Here is an 18,887-nt window from a genome sequence, read left to right as displayed (position 1 = left end):
TCGATAACATTATTGCAAACAGAATCACCAACGCAATCCCTTCGGCTCAAATGAGAACACTCATGGAGTGTCTGTACTCCAGTGATCGGGAGAAAGATCTCGTCAACGTGACTACAACAATAATAATACGTTCTGCATTTGTCCTTGGTCCAGAATGCTCTCCAGCACAGTGAAACGAAGCAAAAGACAAAGGGTCTCTCAACTTTTGAGCCTCCTCATGCGGAAATGCTGGCCGAATTGTCATTTATCAGTAGGGACAGAATACAAGACGGTCCAGGCCAACAATGTCATCAAATGGACTGTGCTAAGCTCCAATGTAATGGTCCGCAGGAGCTGTGACAAGTGACAACCCTTGTAGTGTCTCTCGTTCAATGTGGGCTTTGTCATGTGTATCGCGTTTTATGCGTGGGTCTTTGCCCTCGGAGGATTGAGAAAGACGAGACGGGGAAAAAGACAATGCCCGGCCATGTGACGAGTGACATGGATTACCAGATAAGCACCGACAGATGTTGATGCTTTTAACATTCCTGCATGGTTGAAGTGTTCTTTGGAGCACTCCAAATATAAAATCCTAAATGCATTAGAACAAAGTAGGGAGTGCGCTCATAAGATCGTTTAGATTGATGTACTATTCGGAATGCCCGAAATTAGTTTTAATACCACCTAATTGCTAAACCCAAATTCCTACAAGTGAAGATCACGGACTTGACATTTTCTTTCTTTCTTTCTTTTAACTTTTTATTTGTCCTTTTGAAGTTTTAATTGAATTGAACCGCATCAATATTTGTACTACATAAGTTAATAAACCGACGGCAACATAGATAACACCATATGAGCACCACTGCTTCTTATGTAAAACATTATTCTGTTTTAGTGGCCAGGTGGTGTATGGGCCAGCTTTCGCACATCTCAACTTATGTACCTCGGGTGATCTTGTGCACCGTTGCGTCCCCACATCCATCACATATCAATTTATCGTGTCACCTCTCTCTCTCTCTCTCTCTCTTGTGTCTATCGCTGCTAGAGCTCACACCGGGTCTCCATCACTATCACATCCACACGGTCGGTGCGCCTCTCAATCTCACTCTCACTCTCACTCAACTCTCTCTCTCTCTCGGAACGTGCGATAAGGAACAACGCGACATATCTTCACTCTTTCAAGTAGGCTCTAGCAAAGATCATGTCTGGAAATCACAATCCTGCTGCTAAACTTCAATCTTCTTTTCGGTTCTTACATCACTATCCCCCCCGGTCCCGTGTCAAAGCTGCCGTCCACCCAACCGCCCCCCTTGCGCGTTGCGTTTGACCCGAGCTTAACAGGGCGTTCATGTACTGCTGCTGTTCACTGTTCAGTGGATCCCACGCGCGTGTTTCCCCCAGCACGTGATTGATGACAAAAAAACGAAGGTAAAAAACATGGAAAACAGAAGAAAAAGAAGGATCACGATCAATCGCGCAATTGCCGGCTCCCATCGGCTGGGGTTGCACCCGAAGTGGCACGTCACTCGGATCTCAATAAAATACCTTCGCGCTTCAAGTTTCAAGGCACTGATGATTACACGTAATAATGAGCAAAATAATGCATCACCTAACGGCAAGTCTTTTCATCAAGTTGCATAACAAAGTGATTAAAGAAATAGTTTGTTGACGAAAATTCATGATTACGGAATTGCAAATAATGAAAATGGGGAAAATCATCTAATCGGTCCTAAAATTTCTGGACGGATGCCAATCGGTTATAAATTTTTCAATCTTGTTAATAAATAATATTTCGTAGACGATAGAAAATATTTCTTGTTCATTAATTTTTGTAAGCGATTGAAGTGATCATTTTTCGAAAAACGTTTTCCAAATCTTTTTTTTTTCGCAAAAATAAGCGCACCATTGGTCCTACACCTTTGTGTGAAACTTCAATAAAATCATTTCGGCCAATTCTCGCACGAAATCGCTAAAGTAGGAATCTAATCATCGCCGACCAGCCGACGTGGCTCATCAGCGCTTTTCGGAGAAATTGGTTGGAAGGATTATGGCTTTGTTTGTTTTTCGGAAAATGAGTGATTTGGAAAACATTTTATCGCTCACAAAAATAAATAAACGAAAAAAAATTTCATTGATTACGAAAATGTTTAGACATAAATAGTTGTAAATAATGAAAATATTTTTCATTAACTAATTATTTCAAACGATACGAACAATCATTTTTAGAAAAAATATTCTTGAAATCATTTATTTTTTCTCAAAACAAAAAGAACCTACATTTAAATTTCGATCAAAAATTTAAGACCACATTGACATGATTGAAATTGGTCGGACTGAATTGACGTCTGATAGGACAATTTTCACGTGAAACGGGAAATAAGGGACACCATCGAGCGTGGACTGATTTTTTTTGGGGATCATGATTAATTAATCACGTCATAATTAATGATCTTTCTTTATTTTTAATCAAAGACTTGGTGGGTCTTTTTTAATTTTGGGAGAGATTTGATCCGGCAAATTTGAACTCAATAAATGACCGGTTGGCCACGTGGGGACCCACGAAGGCCCCCCGAGAGTGACCCGAACCCGAGCCCGCCAATGTGGACAGTTTCAACCCGTTGACCCGATTGCCTAATAATTTCCTCTCATGAATCCCAAATGGGTGGAAACTCCGCTACTGCAAGTTGGGCACCCGAAAAAAGGGTGCAATGACCTCATGGGAAAAAAAAAGCCAATAGAATCTTCTATATATGTTTTCCTAGCAAAAAGATTGAGATCCAAATTGAAATCTTATACAGTCTCATGGATTATTTTACGAGTTCAAAAGACAATCTTATCCCTTCGCTTTGTAAACTCGAACATCTATTATGTGATCTTGTGCATAAAAAGAGGTCTCGATATGGTCGGACTTACAAATATCTCCCCCCCCGGAGATAATTTCGTTTCCCTTTTTTTCCCTAAAAAAAAATTGACTTGCCTCAATTATCAAACAAATTCGTTCCCCCCAACAACCCCGAACATGCGCGTAGCGCGTGTATCACCTAGCAAATCAAGAAAATCGCGAACCAAAAATCTTGGGATTCTTGAGGCATCGAACCCCCTCTTTCATAATCTTTTCCTCCTCTCCATTCCCTTAAAAAAAAAATCTATTTAATTTTTCTTTAGGCTTATTCGATTTATGCTAATTCACGAAGAAAAGCTACGTAACTTATATCCTTTCATGACCAATTCAAAGGGCGCGTCTTTGTTTTTTTATTAGATTTTCTCCTTACTAATTATATTGAGGTAGGGCGTGCCTACTTGCCTGGTGCTGTGAATATGCGTATATAAGAAGAAGCGTGAAGATGAAGAGTCTCCCATGCAAAAGAAGTTTCTCTTTCTGCGGCCTGCGTAGCTTTTCTCTCTCGTTCAGATCAGGATCAGGATATTGTTTTCTATCCTGACTTCCTATTTCCTCTCCCTTTCTGTTACATCCGTGTCATTCTCTTTCTGGCCTCTCCTCTCCTCTCCCTCCCTCTCTAGCTCTTCGCCTGAACTCTTTCTTTCCAAGATCCTCTCCGCACCTCAGGTTGTTGATTTCTCAGGAGTTTCTGGGGTTGCTCGGCTGCATGGTGAGATCGCCTTCCTTATCAACTCCTTCGGTTCTCGTCCTTCTCCCGGTGCTCTTTGGGGTCTTCTGTTATCTGACGTTTGTTTTCATCTGAATTCAGGCGAATCAAGCCGGAGACATCAGCTATGAAGAGGTCAGCCAAACCCCACCTCCTGAATTTTCTTTCCATCAGAATTTCTTGCGTGGATTATGTTTTGTTCTCGTACGATTGGCTAGAGAGGCTGTTGTGCTTTATGTTTTTTTTTTATCTACAGGAGTATGTGCTGAATTCTAGAGGGTTGAAGCTTTTCACCTGCAGATGGGTTCCGAGCGGGGAAGCGAAGGCTTTGATCTTCATCTGCCACGGTTACGCCATGGAATGCAGCATCACCATGAACAGTGAGCATATCTTCTTATTAATCTTCGCTATCTGTCTGTTCATATTTGGCACTGGTAGAATGAATCGGACGAATAAATGAATTGGTCGATATTCAGACACGGCGATCCGGCTGGCGAAGGCGGGCTTCGCGGTGTACGGGATCGACTACGAAGGCCACGGGAAGTCGGGCGGGATGCCGGGGCTGGTCAACAGCTTCGACGACGTGGTCGAAGACTGCTCCAAGCACTTCACCAACATCTGCGGTTAGTTTCTTTTCTTCCCTCTTCCTTCCTCTCTCATGAAAGTAAATTCGAAATTCTGCATTCATGATTCATTTATTCTTCGACTTTTCCGGGGTTGACTTTTTTCGATCTCGTGTTATGATTTGCAGAGAGGAGAGAGAATAAGGGGAAGATGAGGTATCTGCTGGGAGAGTCGATGGGAGGAGCGATGGCCCTCCTCTTACCCAGGAAGAAGCCGGACTTCTGGGACGGTGCTATCTTGGTCGCCCCCATGTGTAAGGTGTGCCTCTGATTTCTCTGCTTCTTTCTTCAAAGTTTTACTTTCCTTTCTTCTTTCTTTATATCTGTTTTTGTTTTTTGTCCTCCGGTATATTGCGCATGTCCAAACCTTTTCTTGGTCTCTTGTCGAGTCCTCGGTCCTTTTTGGTAGAAAAACCGGGCGGGTCCAAGGTGGATCCAAGGCATTTGCAGTCTCTCTTCTCGTTTCTTTTGACTTTTCTTCTGTATCTTTTGCTGTTCCAATTCAGATAAATACCAATCATAGTGACTCCCAGCTTTTGGTATCAACATCGGTAGAACTTGTAACGTATGAGATGAACAACGAAACCGATTAGCTTGTAAATTCTTTAGGAACTCCAGTTGTAACAAAAGAAAAAACACAAGTGCTGACAAAAGACGATGAATTTCTTTTGTCTGGGCTTTGTGGGGTTGGTTGACCGGTTCGAGGACGGTGCTCTTGCAAGGGGTTAAAAAAACACATATATGTGCGACTTCTTGACATGCCTGTCCTTTACTTTGTTAACAAACTCGACCATTTGAACCGACAAGGGCGAGGGCTACCGTGCAAAAAATCCCAATTTAGAACTTAGATGAGATCAGAAGATGATAAAGTTGTGCTTATTAGGTACTTAAAAGGCTCACGGACAGCGTTAAGCCAGAACGAAAGCAGATTAGGTTTTCCAGCTTTGTGTCGTTGAGGTGTCTCTTTCAGGGCATAGGCCAGGGCTAACTAACATGTTGATGGATCAGAGAAAGAGTCCCAACATTTGACTCTTCCTGAGCCTTGAAGCTTCCATCTCAAAGAAAACATGTCATTCCTCACGCTTTCTTTCACCATCACCCAGGAAAAGTCAACTCCTGGGATAAGATAATCAAATAACGTAAATGGCTGAGAGGGACTTGCTTGATTAGTTAAGCCCCCATAAATTAAAAAGATCTTGCAAGATTTGAAGGGCATCCAAGAAAGCTATGGATCTAGAAGGAGCATTATTAGACTTTACATTAAATCATTTTCATCGAAACAAACCGAGCCTCAATTGGATGTCTCGACTATTTTCATCTATTTATTCGAAATTGAACGCAGGAGGGCTATCTAGATATCGAGAAAATTTTACTAAAAAAATTTGTTTCTTTTTGGGGCGTTTCAGATTGCAGATGACATGAGACCTCATCCCCTGGTGATCACAGTCCTAACCAAACTGTGCAGAATCATCCCAACCTGGAAAATAATCCCGACCATGGACATAATCGACCTCGCATTCAAACAGCCCGAGATCAGGGAACAGGTACATATCCATCGCTCCAAATTTCTGCTTTCCTTTTCCAAAAAGAAAATGGTTTTAAAAAAAAGAGGAAGAAAATCCCCTGTTATATTCCAAGAATTAAATGGTCCCGGATATTATGAAGTGATATTAATATTCCTTAGGGAAATTTATTCTCAGATAAGAGCAAACCCGTATTGCTACAAGGGACGGCCACGCTTGATAACAGGGCATGAACTAATGACGGTCAGTATGGACTTAGAGAAGCGGCTCGACGAGGTACATCTTTCTCAGCAACTTCATCGTGTACTTCCTGGATTTTTTTAGGAGAGAGAAGCGTTTTTGCTCACTGGTTTCTTCTGATGATTATGAGCAGGTTTCGTTGCCGTTCCTAGTCCTGCACGGAGGAGAGGACAGAGTGACGGACAAGGCGGTCAGCCAGCTCCTGTACGAGGTCGCTTCGAGCGAGGACAAGACGTTCAAGTTGTACCCCGGGATGTGGCACGGCCTGCTCTACGGAGAGCCGTCCAGCAACATCGACATCGTGTTCGCCGACATCATCGGCTGGCTCAACGAGCGGACTGCTATCGGAAGCTCGAGGATAGAGAGAGAGCAGAAAAGTGCAGAGGACGATGGCGCCGCGAAGGCCAAATAATGGGGGAAGAGAGAGGAAAACTACTTGATTGATTATACATGAAGAGAGAAAACACAGAGTTCTTTGCTCATCCTTGTCCGACATGGTTGGGTTCAAGCGATAGAGATATTTGAGTGATCACAGTGTGTAGTTTTTATTCCGAATTGTATTTACTTTATGTTTTATACGTAAATAGTCCGGGCAATTTGCTTGCTGTACAGATTTAGTATTCAAAGGGAAGAACAATGTCCTGGATCATAACTCTCTGAGAACATCTGCGAGATAGCCAATCGAGCAGTGAAAGAACACAACCAAAGAAATCATAAGGAAAACGCGGGAAAATAACAATCCTTTCACATCATCGACTTGTTAACAAAGATGCTCGAGTTAAGATGGACACAGTTCGTTCGAATGCTTGAAAGAAAAAGTGAAGATGAATCGCACATCTAGATTTAGCTGTTTCGTCTACAGGATTCGGATTTCATTTCTGGATCTCTTACAAAAGCTTAACAAAAGGAGCCTTGCCAGTTATAACTTCATGTCGACTCAAGATACAAGCATCTTTTTGCGAGAAGGGAACCTAAGCCAGAGGTTAAAAATATTGCTACACACAGAGAAGGGAAAGAGTGAGAGAAGTACTACATCAGAAGCAAATTCAGATCCCTAACTACCCATTTAACTGCAACGAGAGATGTAAGAACAGGGAACTTCAAACTCTCCGAGCAATTTGACCATTCATACCCCCTCGTTGCTGCAGCATCCTTGACACCAAAAGCCAATTCCATACCTGTCGCATCCAGGCGTAACATCACCATCACACAAGCCAATCCATGTGGAAGGACCTAGAATGGTGACCTGAGCATACAACGTTGATGCTACTCATTAGCATCATTGGTCAATGGAATCCAGCACAAGGAAAACACTTCCAAAAGAGCCGCAAGCAAAAGAAAGTCTGTTAGGGCAGGAACTCAGGGCCTGGGTAACGTAATCAACAAAAAAGAGTTCTAAAATCCCAACAGCAGGGAGCATGCCATAATAGCATAAGCTTTCACACATCCTGAAAACCAAAATCTTTGCTTCTCATATCTTAAATATGCAGTCCGGGAGAAGGCAGTTGTACAAAGAAGAGGACAAAACAAACAGGCTGGTGGCAGCAAGTTGTGCAAAAGAGGACGAAGACAAACAGTTACGAGTTGAATAAACATGTCCACACGCGAACAATACATAGATATAGCAGGATGAGGATGCACCTGCAAGCTGACTATCCCCATTTTTCATATGATCTTGTTTCTCACTTCTTCCAATTTCTTTAGGATCTCTGCTGGTGTTCTATCCAATTCATCAGCTATTTTTCTTTGCATATCCATAGGCAGGGTTGGAAACTGCTCGCATAAATCACCATCGATCACGTCCTGAAAAAGGAGCTCAATCTTTAGCAGCAGTCCACATCAAATAGTAAAGCTCACAACCATAGAATCTGATCACAATATCTATACAATTTAGAAACCATCCCAATAAAATAATATCAGTCAGCACAAGTAGATATCATAATCACAATAACATGACAAAGCTTCTTCATATGACATCTACACATTTAGCAGTAAACCTACAGTGTTACTTTGGATTGGATACAAGCATCGGATAAAGATATATATGTCTGACATGCCGAATTTAGAAAACAAAGACATGGAATTGCCTCAAAAGGGTCCGAAACTTGAACATGGGAATGGCATGATGAGTCGTCTGGTAATTAGGGTCTTCTCTTTCTCAATCGTAATATAAAAACTTCTTTTGCATGCTCAGACGTTTTAGGCCCGAGTTTGTAAACTCACCCAACTTCGCCTCACACGCGAATACTTGGGCCACTCAGCAAATACCACCAGATGAATCAATAAAATCAATTTGCCATATTGATGGAAAAGTTGTTCAATGATTGGCAAGACAATGGAGTTCAGTCTCATGAAGAGAGAGAGGATTGAGAAAGTTTAAAATCACAACCGCAGCCATTTTCCAGATAAACCTTTCAAACGGTAAAAAAATAAGAAGAAAATTTATATAATGTATACTAGAACTGGGCCGCACATTGCTGCAGAAAAATTGAATTCTCTGTGTAATTCTTTTTTCAGCAAAAAGATTCTTTTAATATCATATTTTTCTTTAATATTGACTGAGTTTGTTGAAATCTACTGATCAAAGATAAAAATGTAACACATGTTGCGTATTCAAAATTCATGTCTTCTCATGTTATGCATTCCTATTAGACTATGTGTTGATATATCACACTAAATTTTTAATTTTGCCCATTCCAAAATGAAAATTCCAACTTTTTCGAGAAACGTGATAATTTAATCCCAGTACTTCTATCATCATGAAGTATTACTTTTCCATATTGTATTACATGTAATAATAATAATGATTTACCTATAATTTTACATTATTACAATAAAAGATTAATGCATACAAACAAAACTAAATTAAAAATATATAGAAGGACATTTATATAAGGACCACTAATTGCAAGAATAGGTAGCAGCACTCACCTTAACGGGAAAATAAGCAGATCTGTAAGCCATGTGATCTCTGCCGCACAAGGGGGGGAATTCCTGCCTCAAATGCATCTCCAAGTGCGAGAAGAAATCAACATCATCACGGGATGTAAATGGAAGTAACGCTCCTAAGCTCCCCATTACTGTCCCGTAGATGACAGAATCTCCACCACCAGGAATCAGAGATGCCTTCTGCAAGCAAGTAACCACATCACCAACATGAAACTGCACTATCTCCTCTACTTTATTTGGCGCTCCATTCAACTTCCCCTGTTCCCATTTTATCTTCCCACCGGTTGGATCTTCTTCAATCTCATCAGAGACATCCTGGGGTAAACGGACAAAATAAACATTGCCAAATTTGTCTGCTCCTGCCATAGTGTCAAAATCAATGTGGTGTGCTGCCGTAACCCATCTTGGTACGGAATCATCGGCAAATACATATAGTTGGTTCTCATCTCGTCGGTACTTGCAATAATGGAAAGACTGCGAAAATGAAGAGCCAAACATATATTCAGATGTGAGAGATGGGAAAATTCTCTAAGATGACAACCCACACCACAAAACATGTCATACGGACATTTCCAAACAATAAGAACGGCTATGAGAAGAATTTATGGACAAGATAAAATTTCAATCGCAGGAAAATCAGTCTGGAAGAATATATTACATACATATGCAAACTATATGGAGATCATACTTCTTTTTAATTAAAGGAAGATCGGCATAATTTTCTGTAAGACATACCTCTTGTATATCTCCCACGTAAATTCGATCACGGTAGGTTTGAATGGACATAATTGTGTTGGGAAACAGCTTATTCTCGCATTTTCTAAGCAATCTTCTCTTTCCCAAATCATAGAGCCTCAGGACTGGGCCTATCCCGGCAAGTAACCTTCCCTGGAACTGACATAAAGCTAGAGGAACTCCTTCAACTTGCGTCTTGTGCAAAAGTTCAAGGGCTCTCCCATCATCCACAAACCTATAAATATGAATGAATCCAGAAGCCAAACTTCTTTTTGGCCAGAACTGCAATCCTTTTGCTGTACCGACAGCCAACAATGTTCCATGCTCTTTCTCACGGAAGTTCACGGTGCATACACTATATGCAGCTTCATTGTCCTGAAGTTCCAAAAGACAGGTTGTGTTTGATGTCTTTGGGTCAAGTACTCTGATGCAAGAAACCCACTTGTCAGACTCTGCCTTTGGATAACCATACTGTTCATCAGACAGAGGATCATTCTTGTCCTCATCATCACCACCATTCTCCATCTGTTCAACGTTATTATTTCCATTTTCACCCATGCCAGCAGCCTCAAAGAATTCCTTTTTCCCGGCTTCACGCTCTTCTGCAGTGAATGCCCCCTGATCGCTTTCAATGATTATCAGGGACTTCCTTTTATGAAAAACAAACTTTCTAGGTGTGTACCTCAAAGGAATTGCAGTCTCATTAAATGTTTCTCCCAACCTCTCAATAGTGAAAACCCTCAATGCATCCCCAGCTACAGCAACCACACCTTCAGAACATTGGTCAGATGAAAATGAAGCAGCATATTCAAGAGCCTCATAAGAAAGAGGTGTCAAAAGAAAATGTCCCTGATGAATATAGCCTAGCCATGGACGACTAGACAAGCAAAGCATAGCGCGCCTGCCTCTGATGACAATAGAAAAGAGCTTTGGGGCTCTCAGTCCTAAAAATCTAGAGCGAGAGTCGGAAAGCTGACCAGTCACCATGTCAACAACTGTCCTAAACAGAACTCCATTACTTAAACCAGCATTGAGGAAAAGACTGGCAGGATGATCAGCACCGTCCTCCCCACCAATTGATGCCTGGACTTCAAGAAAGAGAAGAGATTCTGGAGCTGCAGAAACACTCTGTACGCTCAAAATCTGCATGCAATCATCTGGATCCAAAGACAAGATCCGGATAGTGTTGTCATATGAACCGACTGCAAGAAAACGAGATCTTTGCCTTCCTTCTGGTACAGGGGCGATGTCCAAGCAAGCCACATCTCCAGACATTTCATGCTTCTCTACCTCCATTAACTGACCAGTCATATCCACCTCGAAGTATATAAGCTCGCCTCCACTGAGAGCAATCACCACTTGTAGTCTGTTAGAACCAACCTTCACAATAGTCCTCTTGCCAGGAGTTCTCCATTCATTAATACGACCATCTTCCCTGATATGTCTGATACCGCTGGGGTGAACTTGCATTAAAGAATCATCGCCAATGAGGGACACCGCAAGGGACGGTGTAGTATCAAGAAACCCACTGTCACTTACTTCTTCGACTGTCTCACCAATCGAAAGCACAAGAGTTGCATTTGCAAATGACACAACAATGTACGCATCAAACCCATCAATTACATTCTTCTTCACGGTCCAAACAGCACTCGGTACACCAGGAAGCTGTGAAACGGCCATTTCACTAATGGCCAAACCCGGCCTTAGTATCCTCAAAGAAGATCGAGGACCCCGACCACATAATGTGTATATCTGAGGCGTTTCTTCCTCAAATAGATTTTCTACCTTCATGTCCATTATGGGCATCAAGCTCTCGACCTGGTCGACCCTTACAATATTTTTAAGGCCTCTAGGCTGAAAAAACACGGGCTGGAAACCTTCTTCAGTTTCCATTAGCGTAGCCGATGAAGCCTCCACATCAGCTTCTTCACCTATCGCCTGGAACTGATACAGAGCATGGTTTCCAAACTCGGATGCTGCAAACAGAAAACCTGATTTCAAAACGCACATGGAAGAAGTAACAGGAATTGTATCGAAATACTTGATCTTCAGCTCCTGAACATGTTCGCCGTCATGCTCCAACGTGGCCTTAAATATATCCCCATACTCCGTCTGCAAAAGGAAGAAAAACATGGACTTCTGCTTGTGCGTAGCAGCCGAGACAATCAGCACACCGCGTTCTGCCGGCAAGTCAGCTCGTCTCGGAATAACTGCGCGGACATCCGGGTGACCCTGGTTCTTATAAATTACGAAATTCTCCGCACACACCAACACTCCGCTAGGCCCATCGCCTCCTCCGGGCACAGTAACGAGCATGTTAGCGCCGTTATCGACGGCCTCCGACCATTTTCTCGATACATGGTTAAGCCCCAAATCAAGCTCATAAAAAGTCAAGTGCTTTTGCGCCTCACTCGCCGCCTGGCCGGTCGAATCTTGGTCGGCCTCCGAGTAATCCAGCTCAATCGCGGCGAATATCGGGTTATCGAACCCGCAATCCACCCCACAAATCGAGTACGTTATGGTGTGCGACTTATGCGCCTCTAGAGGCGACGATATCGTCAACCTAGCCGCCGTATCTCTATTCAAGACATAAACAAGCTTCTGCTTCTCGCAGGCCCCAATCATGACTGCCCTTCCCTTAGGGTCGATGGCGAGGTACTGGCCGGGCACGATCCGCCGGCACCCGGACTTACCGAAGGTCTCCTGGTGGACCTTGTCGAACACGTTCTTCTCCCTGTTGAACTCCAGTATGACGATGCGGCCCGAATCGGACCCGACGACGATGTAGTCCTTCTGGGCGCCGGTGAGGCGGAACTGGGCGAGGGAGCGGACGGCGCCGAAGACCTCGACGGAGAGGACGGTCTGGATCTTGCCGCCGTCCTCGTCGGCGCGGAGGAGGTCGAGGATCTTGCCGCGGGCGACGACGATCTCGTGGGACTTGCTGCCGCCGGAGAAGCTGCCGTTGATGGCGCAGACGACGCCGGTGGCCTTCTGCAGGGTGAGGCTGTAGAGGTACATGGTGAAGGCCCGTCCTCAGGAAGAGCTGGTGTAGAGAGAGAGAGAGAGAGAGAGAGAGAGAGAGAGGGAGGGAGGGAGGTGCTTAGGTGCTCGACATGTTCAGGTTTCTGCAGTGGGAGGAGTGAAGGTGGAAGAAGAGAGTTTTAGGGTTTTGCTCGGCGAGGATTTTTTGGGGAAGGAAGTCGCACCGCCTCGGTCCTTTGATCGGATGGCTGAGGTTTGGTCAAGATGGATTGACCGCGCGGGGATCCTCTTCGCCACCGTTCGATCGTGTGGGGAAGTAAAGAAAAGCTAGGAGGGAATTTCACTCTTTCTTTCCTTTCTTTCTTGTGAGATCCACCGTCTCTCGCCGTAAGAATAATGACACAAATGATCTTTGTGATAAATGTAATTTGTGTAATATAATTTTTTAATGAAAGTTTATTTACTTCCGGCACATTTTCGTTTGAAATTACATAGGCTGCGTTTGGTCGTCCGGATTTCTAAATAGGATAGGGCTGGATAGGATAGGATAAGAAATCTTGGGATTTCTTCATATCCCGTTCACTGTTTGGTGGATTACGGATTTAAAGTCGGATAGGATAATTTTTATTTTTATTTTTTGCTATTCATGGGTCCGGAGGAGTCGGTGAAGGAAAAAAAGCCGAGAAATTTTTTTGGTGAAAGCGCACAAGGCGTGGGGATGAAGGTGACGGCGAGTGGAGTGTAGGGTTTCTGGAAAAATAGGCATTAGAAATCCTATCCGGGTCTATCCCACCTTCTCCCCCGGATTTTTTTATCCGGGCTATATCCGGTTTATATCCGATCTTATCTTATCCTGGACCATCACCAAACACAGGATATAATAAAATATATCCTATCCTGATTTTTATCCGGTCTACGAGTGCAGGTGTGCCCTGCTTAAATTGATAATCCCGTGAACATCGATTCCATTTAGAAGTGATCGTTGGGCAGACTATACCCAAGCTAGGACTCAGGGTGGGCCCACATTTTTTACCAATGCACACCTATCATAAATGTTTGATACGGAAATTTTCGGGTCGAGAGGGACCAAATTTTCTCACTAAATGCCATTGTCCAAGGTCGACCAAATGTGTTTTGAGTAATGTGTTTTGAGTGGGCTTGCAGACTGTTAGATCAACGATCAGGTCTAATGTTATTATCTGTAATGATGCCATCATTATTATCCAGTCTAGATTGAAAATAAGGTACCTCAAACTACCTTAAAAAAAAAAGTAAACAGCTTTTAGATTTTATAATCATAACTTTAACTCACAACCTGAAAGACAGAATTTCTCCATTTTCATTTAAAGATTGCTTATAAGAATTCTTTCGATTATTACAATCATAATAAATTTAGATCGCATTTATTTTAGGAATTTCCTTGTAGTTAAAAAAAAATTGTTATTCCCTTCATAAGTTATTACTTTATTGTAATGATAGTAAATTCATTGCAGTATCGATCAATTACCTACGATACTGACAAAATTTCAGATGAGTTGGTAATGTACTGTTTATTTGAATTTGCGTAAATTGATGATAGTATTGGTAATTTACTTACCACACCCATAGCTTTTCAGAATAGTTGGTGATTTACTATTTCATTATCATGTAAGTATACTAAGTAAGTTCCTGATAATCTTCGTAGTTTACTTATCAATATGGTAAAATTTCCGATCAGTCAATAATTTACTACATAATTGGTATATTTGTAATTCTTGATAGCGTTGGTAATTTACGCACGACACTGATAAAGTTTTAAAGGAATTGGTAATTTACTATTCCATTGGAATATCGGTAAACTCCCGATATTATTGGTAATATGCTTACGAGACTCATAAAGTTTTAGAAGAGTTAGCAATTTCCTATTGCATTAGAATGGTGGTAAATTTCGGACAATATTGGCACATTACAACCTGTTTAACCGGCAAGCGACTTCCCGATCATATTTTTCTACCGGCATGATTGGAAAACTACCAGCCAGATTGGGATTCTACCAACAAGGAAATTTATTGTAAGGAAATTCAGTATGAGTTATTGTATGAATTCAAGATTGGGATTACCTTGAGACATCAAGGATGAATTCAGCCTCTGATCTCTATATTAATCTCACCACTCACTGAAGCTTTCTTGCCATAAAATGCATGGAACCGGTTTGGAGTGGGTGAAAGCAAGAAGTGCCCATTTTCATGCAATAGAACCAAGATAGAAGGAAGGTCCTTGCCAGAACAATTTTATATCATATGATTACATTAAGTCTAATGTCAGAACTAAATAAGACCAAACTCTGCAAAAAGCTTCTGCTTTGAGATGTCTCCTCTTCAATCCTCTCAGATACAGGGTTAGTTGGTGAGGTTCCTAACCAATCCACTCTCTTGCTGCTGGAGAGGTTACTGAACGACTCCACTTCCATCAGCTCCATATTCTGTGATTTGAGACATTCTGAGAGCTGTCTCTCTCTCTATATAATCCCCAATGGCTCACAATGTAACATTCATCCACAGCAAAGAATCTCCAGTCTTCACCTGCTTTCTTTTGAAGTACAGTTCTCTGATTCTGGGCTCTCTACACATCAAAGTGATGACTACTTCTCTTCTGTTCAGTTCCAAGGCCATCACTTGCCTTCTGTTCCTGATCATCGCCATTGGATGCGCCCGCTCGGCAAGGAACCTTGATGAGGTCGACCCTCAACCTCAGATCATCACCGGTCCTCTTGGACCAACCAATCCCGGCAGGGCACTTGTCCCCAATGTGGCCGGCCCCGCCAACACGTTACCAGGCGGTGGAGTCCCCGTCGCTGCCCCTGCCACAGTGGATGAGAGCACGGACTCTCCTCTCCCTGACAACGACGACACTGCTGGACCCGTTGCTGAGGTGGCCCCTGCAGCCCCGGAAGACACCAATGCGCCTGAACCTGAAGCACCTAGCATCGTGGCAACGCCCGTCGCCAACGTGGCACCGACTGTGACAATTCCAGCACCAGGTGGGGCCACCACGGTCGCTACCACTACTGCTGTGGCAGCAAAGCCCGGTGCCGGCCCTCAGTTATCCTTCTTTATGCATGACATATTGGGCGGATCGCACCCGTCGTCCAGAGTGGTGACGGGAATTATAGCCAATTCGGGCGCCAATGGCCTCCCGTTCTCTAAGCCCAACAACAACATCTTCCCCATCAACGGCGGGGTCCCGTTGGTCAACAGCAACCTCAACGGACTGATCAACAACAATAACCTCCCTAGCCTCACTGGCCTCAATGGCGGGCAAGCGAACACCATTATTCAGAACAGTGGCAACAACAACCAAGTCTCAGGCGGCAACAACCAGCCATTCATCACCGCCGGGCAGCTCCCTGCTGGGGCCACGCTTCAGCAGCTCATGTTTGGGACAATCACAGTGATCGACAACGAGTTGACCGAAGGGCACGAGTTGGGCTCCTCCGTACTTGGCAAGGCACAAGGGTTCTATTTGGCTAGCTCCTTGGACGGCACTAGCCACACAATGGCATTGACGGTGTTGTTCCCTGGCAGCGACCATGAAATAGACGATACCATCAGTTTCTTTGGGGTCCACCGCACAGCTTCAGTGGAGTCTCAGGTCGCAATTGTCGGCGGGACGGGAAAATACGAGCACGCTAAAGGTTATGCCACTGTTGAGACACTTCCTCAGGAAGATCAGCACACAACAGATGGAGTGGACACCATTTTGCATTTCAACGTTTTTTTCTCTGAGTAGGAAGCCTTGTGCCATTTGCTGGTTTGGTGGCTTGTTCTTAGTGTGTTTGAATTGTCTTGATTACTTTACATGCATCTAAATTAATGTTTCTATTCCAATGAAATTCAGATGATTTGCTCCTCCTTTGCTCGGAAGGGAATACGATCTTTGAATCTAAATGACTGCCGCCCGTTTCATCGTTAGTCATGCTCATCTGGTGGTTAAAACTGATGCTCAGACTCCTGTTCATGATTGAAACAGAAAGGACTTCTAAGTGTTGCAAATGGAACTTTACCTGTGGCAATCAGTCCCAGCGTCAAGCTAGTATAATGCCATCGAACTAGTATATTATACAGGTCTCATAAGATAGTGAGACCTGTATAACATCAAGAGTAAGCTGTACTTCCTAAACATCCATATACTGAAGGAACAAGGGAAAAAACAAAGATTTACCTCGTCCTGAGTGTGCTGATATTCATGCTCGAGAACTTCATGAGAGCTGCTACAAAGGGCAGAGTTCGACTGTTCGTTGATACCGTGTCCCCGTCTACTCTATTGCCTGAATAGTTATGCCAATTGTCTTCTTTTTCTCCAAATAACCTTCTAAAGAATCAAATCATCTCTCCCATCACCATTTTCCTCAACAGGAGATCCTGGGAATGTGCTTAGCTGTGGAGATTCGTAGACATAGCTTGAGAACCAATTTGTTATGTCAGGAGGCTCTGACAAACAGGAAATAACTCATTTTAGAAGATAGATGTATATGTATGTAACCCGCATAGACTCGCACACATCACAGAGTCTGATTTATCAGCCTGCTGGGAGACCTGAAAATGAGTAACTAGTCAGTTTCGTCACTCAGATGTAGCCCCTCAGATGTCTCAACAGCTTCAAAGAGGTGAAACAACGGTGCCTTTTAATATATGAAAGCAGCTATACTAACCAGAGTGAAGCCAAGGTGGGCTCATAGAATATGCTATCTGCACCAGGAGGGAAACAAAACGTATCATGTCTGTTTGTTTCACGGAAAATAACTTCCAGAAAAAGGTTTTCCGGATTTGCCGGCATTTGATTCACAGAAAATACACGGGTCAAGGAAAACATCGGAAAAAACACCTTCAAAAGAGGGGAAAATGACTTTCCCTCCTCTTTCTTTCACCCGGACCAAACATGTTCTCCTCCGCGCACTCCTTTTTAATAAAATTATTTTTATTTTTTTCTTTTCTTCTTTAAAAAAAACACAACCCACTTCGTTCTTTGTCATTGCCCACCTGCCCAGACTGACGACCAGTAAGTCCCAGCGAGCTTCCCGGCTTTTCCGGCGTCTTCCAAACGGCACTAGCAGGCTAGGCGAAGGAACCGAGCACTACCACCTCGCTGTTCCAAAACTCATCCGAGATAGACCATCGTTGATTTCGATTATATCGTGTTCTCTCTTCAATTGGTAAAGATCGAGATTGGTTTTGATGTGTTTACAAGTGGAAGTTGATCTAATCTATCTTTGATTCATTAAGGCCATTTACAGTAGAAAAGAAAGTCATGAACTTGGCATGTGAGCTTCAAGGGTTTGATCTCATAATCTGCTCGTGCTTGTAGAATCAATATAATGGGTTCAATTTGTGGTAATTTCTTAAACTGTGCTCAAGTGAATATTTTAATTGCCTAATTTAGGGTCCGTTTGTTTTACGAAAAATGAACATTTGGAAAACATTTTCCTAAAAACGATCACTTTTTTTTGCTTACAACAATGAATGGATGAAAAATATTTTTATTGTCCACGAAAATGTTTAGGCATAAATTATTGTCAATAATAAAAATATTATTTATTGGCTAATTAATACAAGCGATATAACCAATCACTTTTAGGAAAATATTTTTCAAAATGCATATTTTCCACAAAAAAACGAACCCTTAGGCTACGTTTGGTCGTCGGGATAAAATTTAGGATAGGATAAATTTTATCCTATCCTGTGTTTGGTGTTTGCCCAAGATAGGATAAAGTCGGATATAGGAGAGACATAGCCCGGATAAAATTATCCCATGGGGGAGGTGGGATAAAGGTGGATAGAATTTCTAATAACCATAATATAAAAGTTAATTTTCTCGAATAACAAACTTGTTAAATTAATAAAATTAAAATAATATTTGAATATAAATAATATTTGAATTTTAATATAAAAAATTCAAAATAACAAAAAAATAAAAATAATTTCGTTTTTATTTATTCTTATTTTTATTTATATATTCAAAAAAAATTATATCTTGTGATATAAATTTGATATAAATAAATCAATATTAATGTATTTATATTTATTAAATATTTTAGAAATATTAGTATAGTTTACTATTTAATAAAATTTTATTAGAGAATGATGGAAGGGGAAAAAAGAAATTAAAAAATTAAAAAAGATGGAAAAATGATAAAAAAAAATAAGCGAATAAAAATGAAGTAGGTAAGAGTGTCGTAAGAGATTTTTATCATCTTCGTTTGTGTAATTTTT

At 42.2% G+C, this 18,887-nt stretch overlaps 3 protein-coding genes across 3 annotated transcripts; 2 read left to right on the top strand and 1 right to left on the bottom strand.

Annotated features, from left to right (window-relative positions):
• Positions 1 to 3,324: 3,324 nt before the first annotated feature.
• On the top strand, positions 3,325 to 6,584 carry LOC115682256 (caffeoylshikimate esterase-like). The gene is made up of 8 exons (XM_030606427.2): positions 3,325 to 3,590; positions 3,690 to 3,722; positions 3,844 to 3,967; positions 4,064 to 4,210; positions 4,339 to 4,469; positions 5,617 to 5,754; positions 5,911 to 6,009; positions 6,107 to 6,584. Exons 1-8 carry the CDS (start codon positions 3,588 to 3,590, stop codon positions 6,383 to 6,385), a joined length of 954 nt encoding a protein of 317 aa, XP_030462287.1. The 5' UTR covers positions 3,325 to 3,587; the 3' UTR covers positions 6,386 to 6,584.
• Positions 6,585 to 6,815: 231 nt separating this feature from the next.
• Positions 6,816 to 12,849, bottom strand: LOC115682255 (spliceosome-associated protein 130 A). The gene is made up of 4 exons (XM_030606425.2): positions 9,658 to 12,849; positions 8,905 to 9,396; positions 7,615 to 7,776; positions 6,816 to 7,219 (listed from the first exon to the last, which is right to left on the bottom strand). The coding sequence occupies exons 1-3, from the start codon at positions 12,673 to 12,675 to the stop codon at positions 7,639 to 7,641; spliced, it is 3,648 nt and encodes a 1,215-aa protein (XP_030462285.1). The 5' UTR covers positions 12,676 to 12,849; the 3' UTR covers positions 6,816 to 7,219; positions 7,615 to 7,638.
• A 2,301-nt stretch (positions 12,850 to 15,150) lies between these two features.
• On the top strand, positions 15,151 to 16,407 carry LOC115682252 (dirigent protein 24-like). The gene has a single exon (XM_030606420.2). It carries the CDS (start codon positions 15,151 to 15,153, stop codon positions 16,405 to 16,407), a length of 1,257 nt encoding a protein of 418 aa, XP_030462280.1.
• The last annotated feature ends 2,480 nt before the right edge of the window (positions 16,408 to 18,887 follow it).

Source organism: Syzygium oleosum, unplaced genomic scaffold (assembly GCF_021117445.2).
Source record: "Syzygium oleosum isolate NSW1041296 unplaced genomic scaffold, Sole_v2.1 Sole_v2.07, whole genome shotgun sequence".
Lineage (NCBI taxonomy): Eukaryota > Viridiplantae > Streptophyta > Magnoliopsida > Myrtales > Myrtaceae > Syzygium > Syzygium oleosum.
The sequence above is the reverse complement of the archived record's forward strand: the minus strand, read 5'-3'. Positions and strand labels throughout refer to the sequence as shown.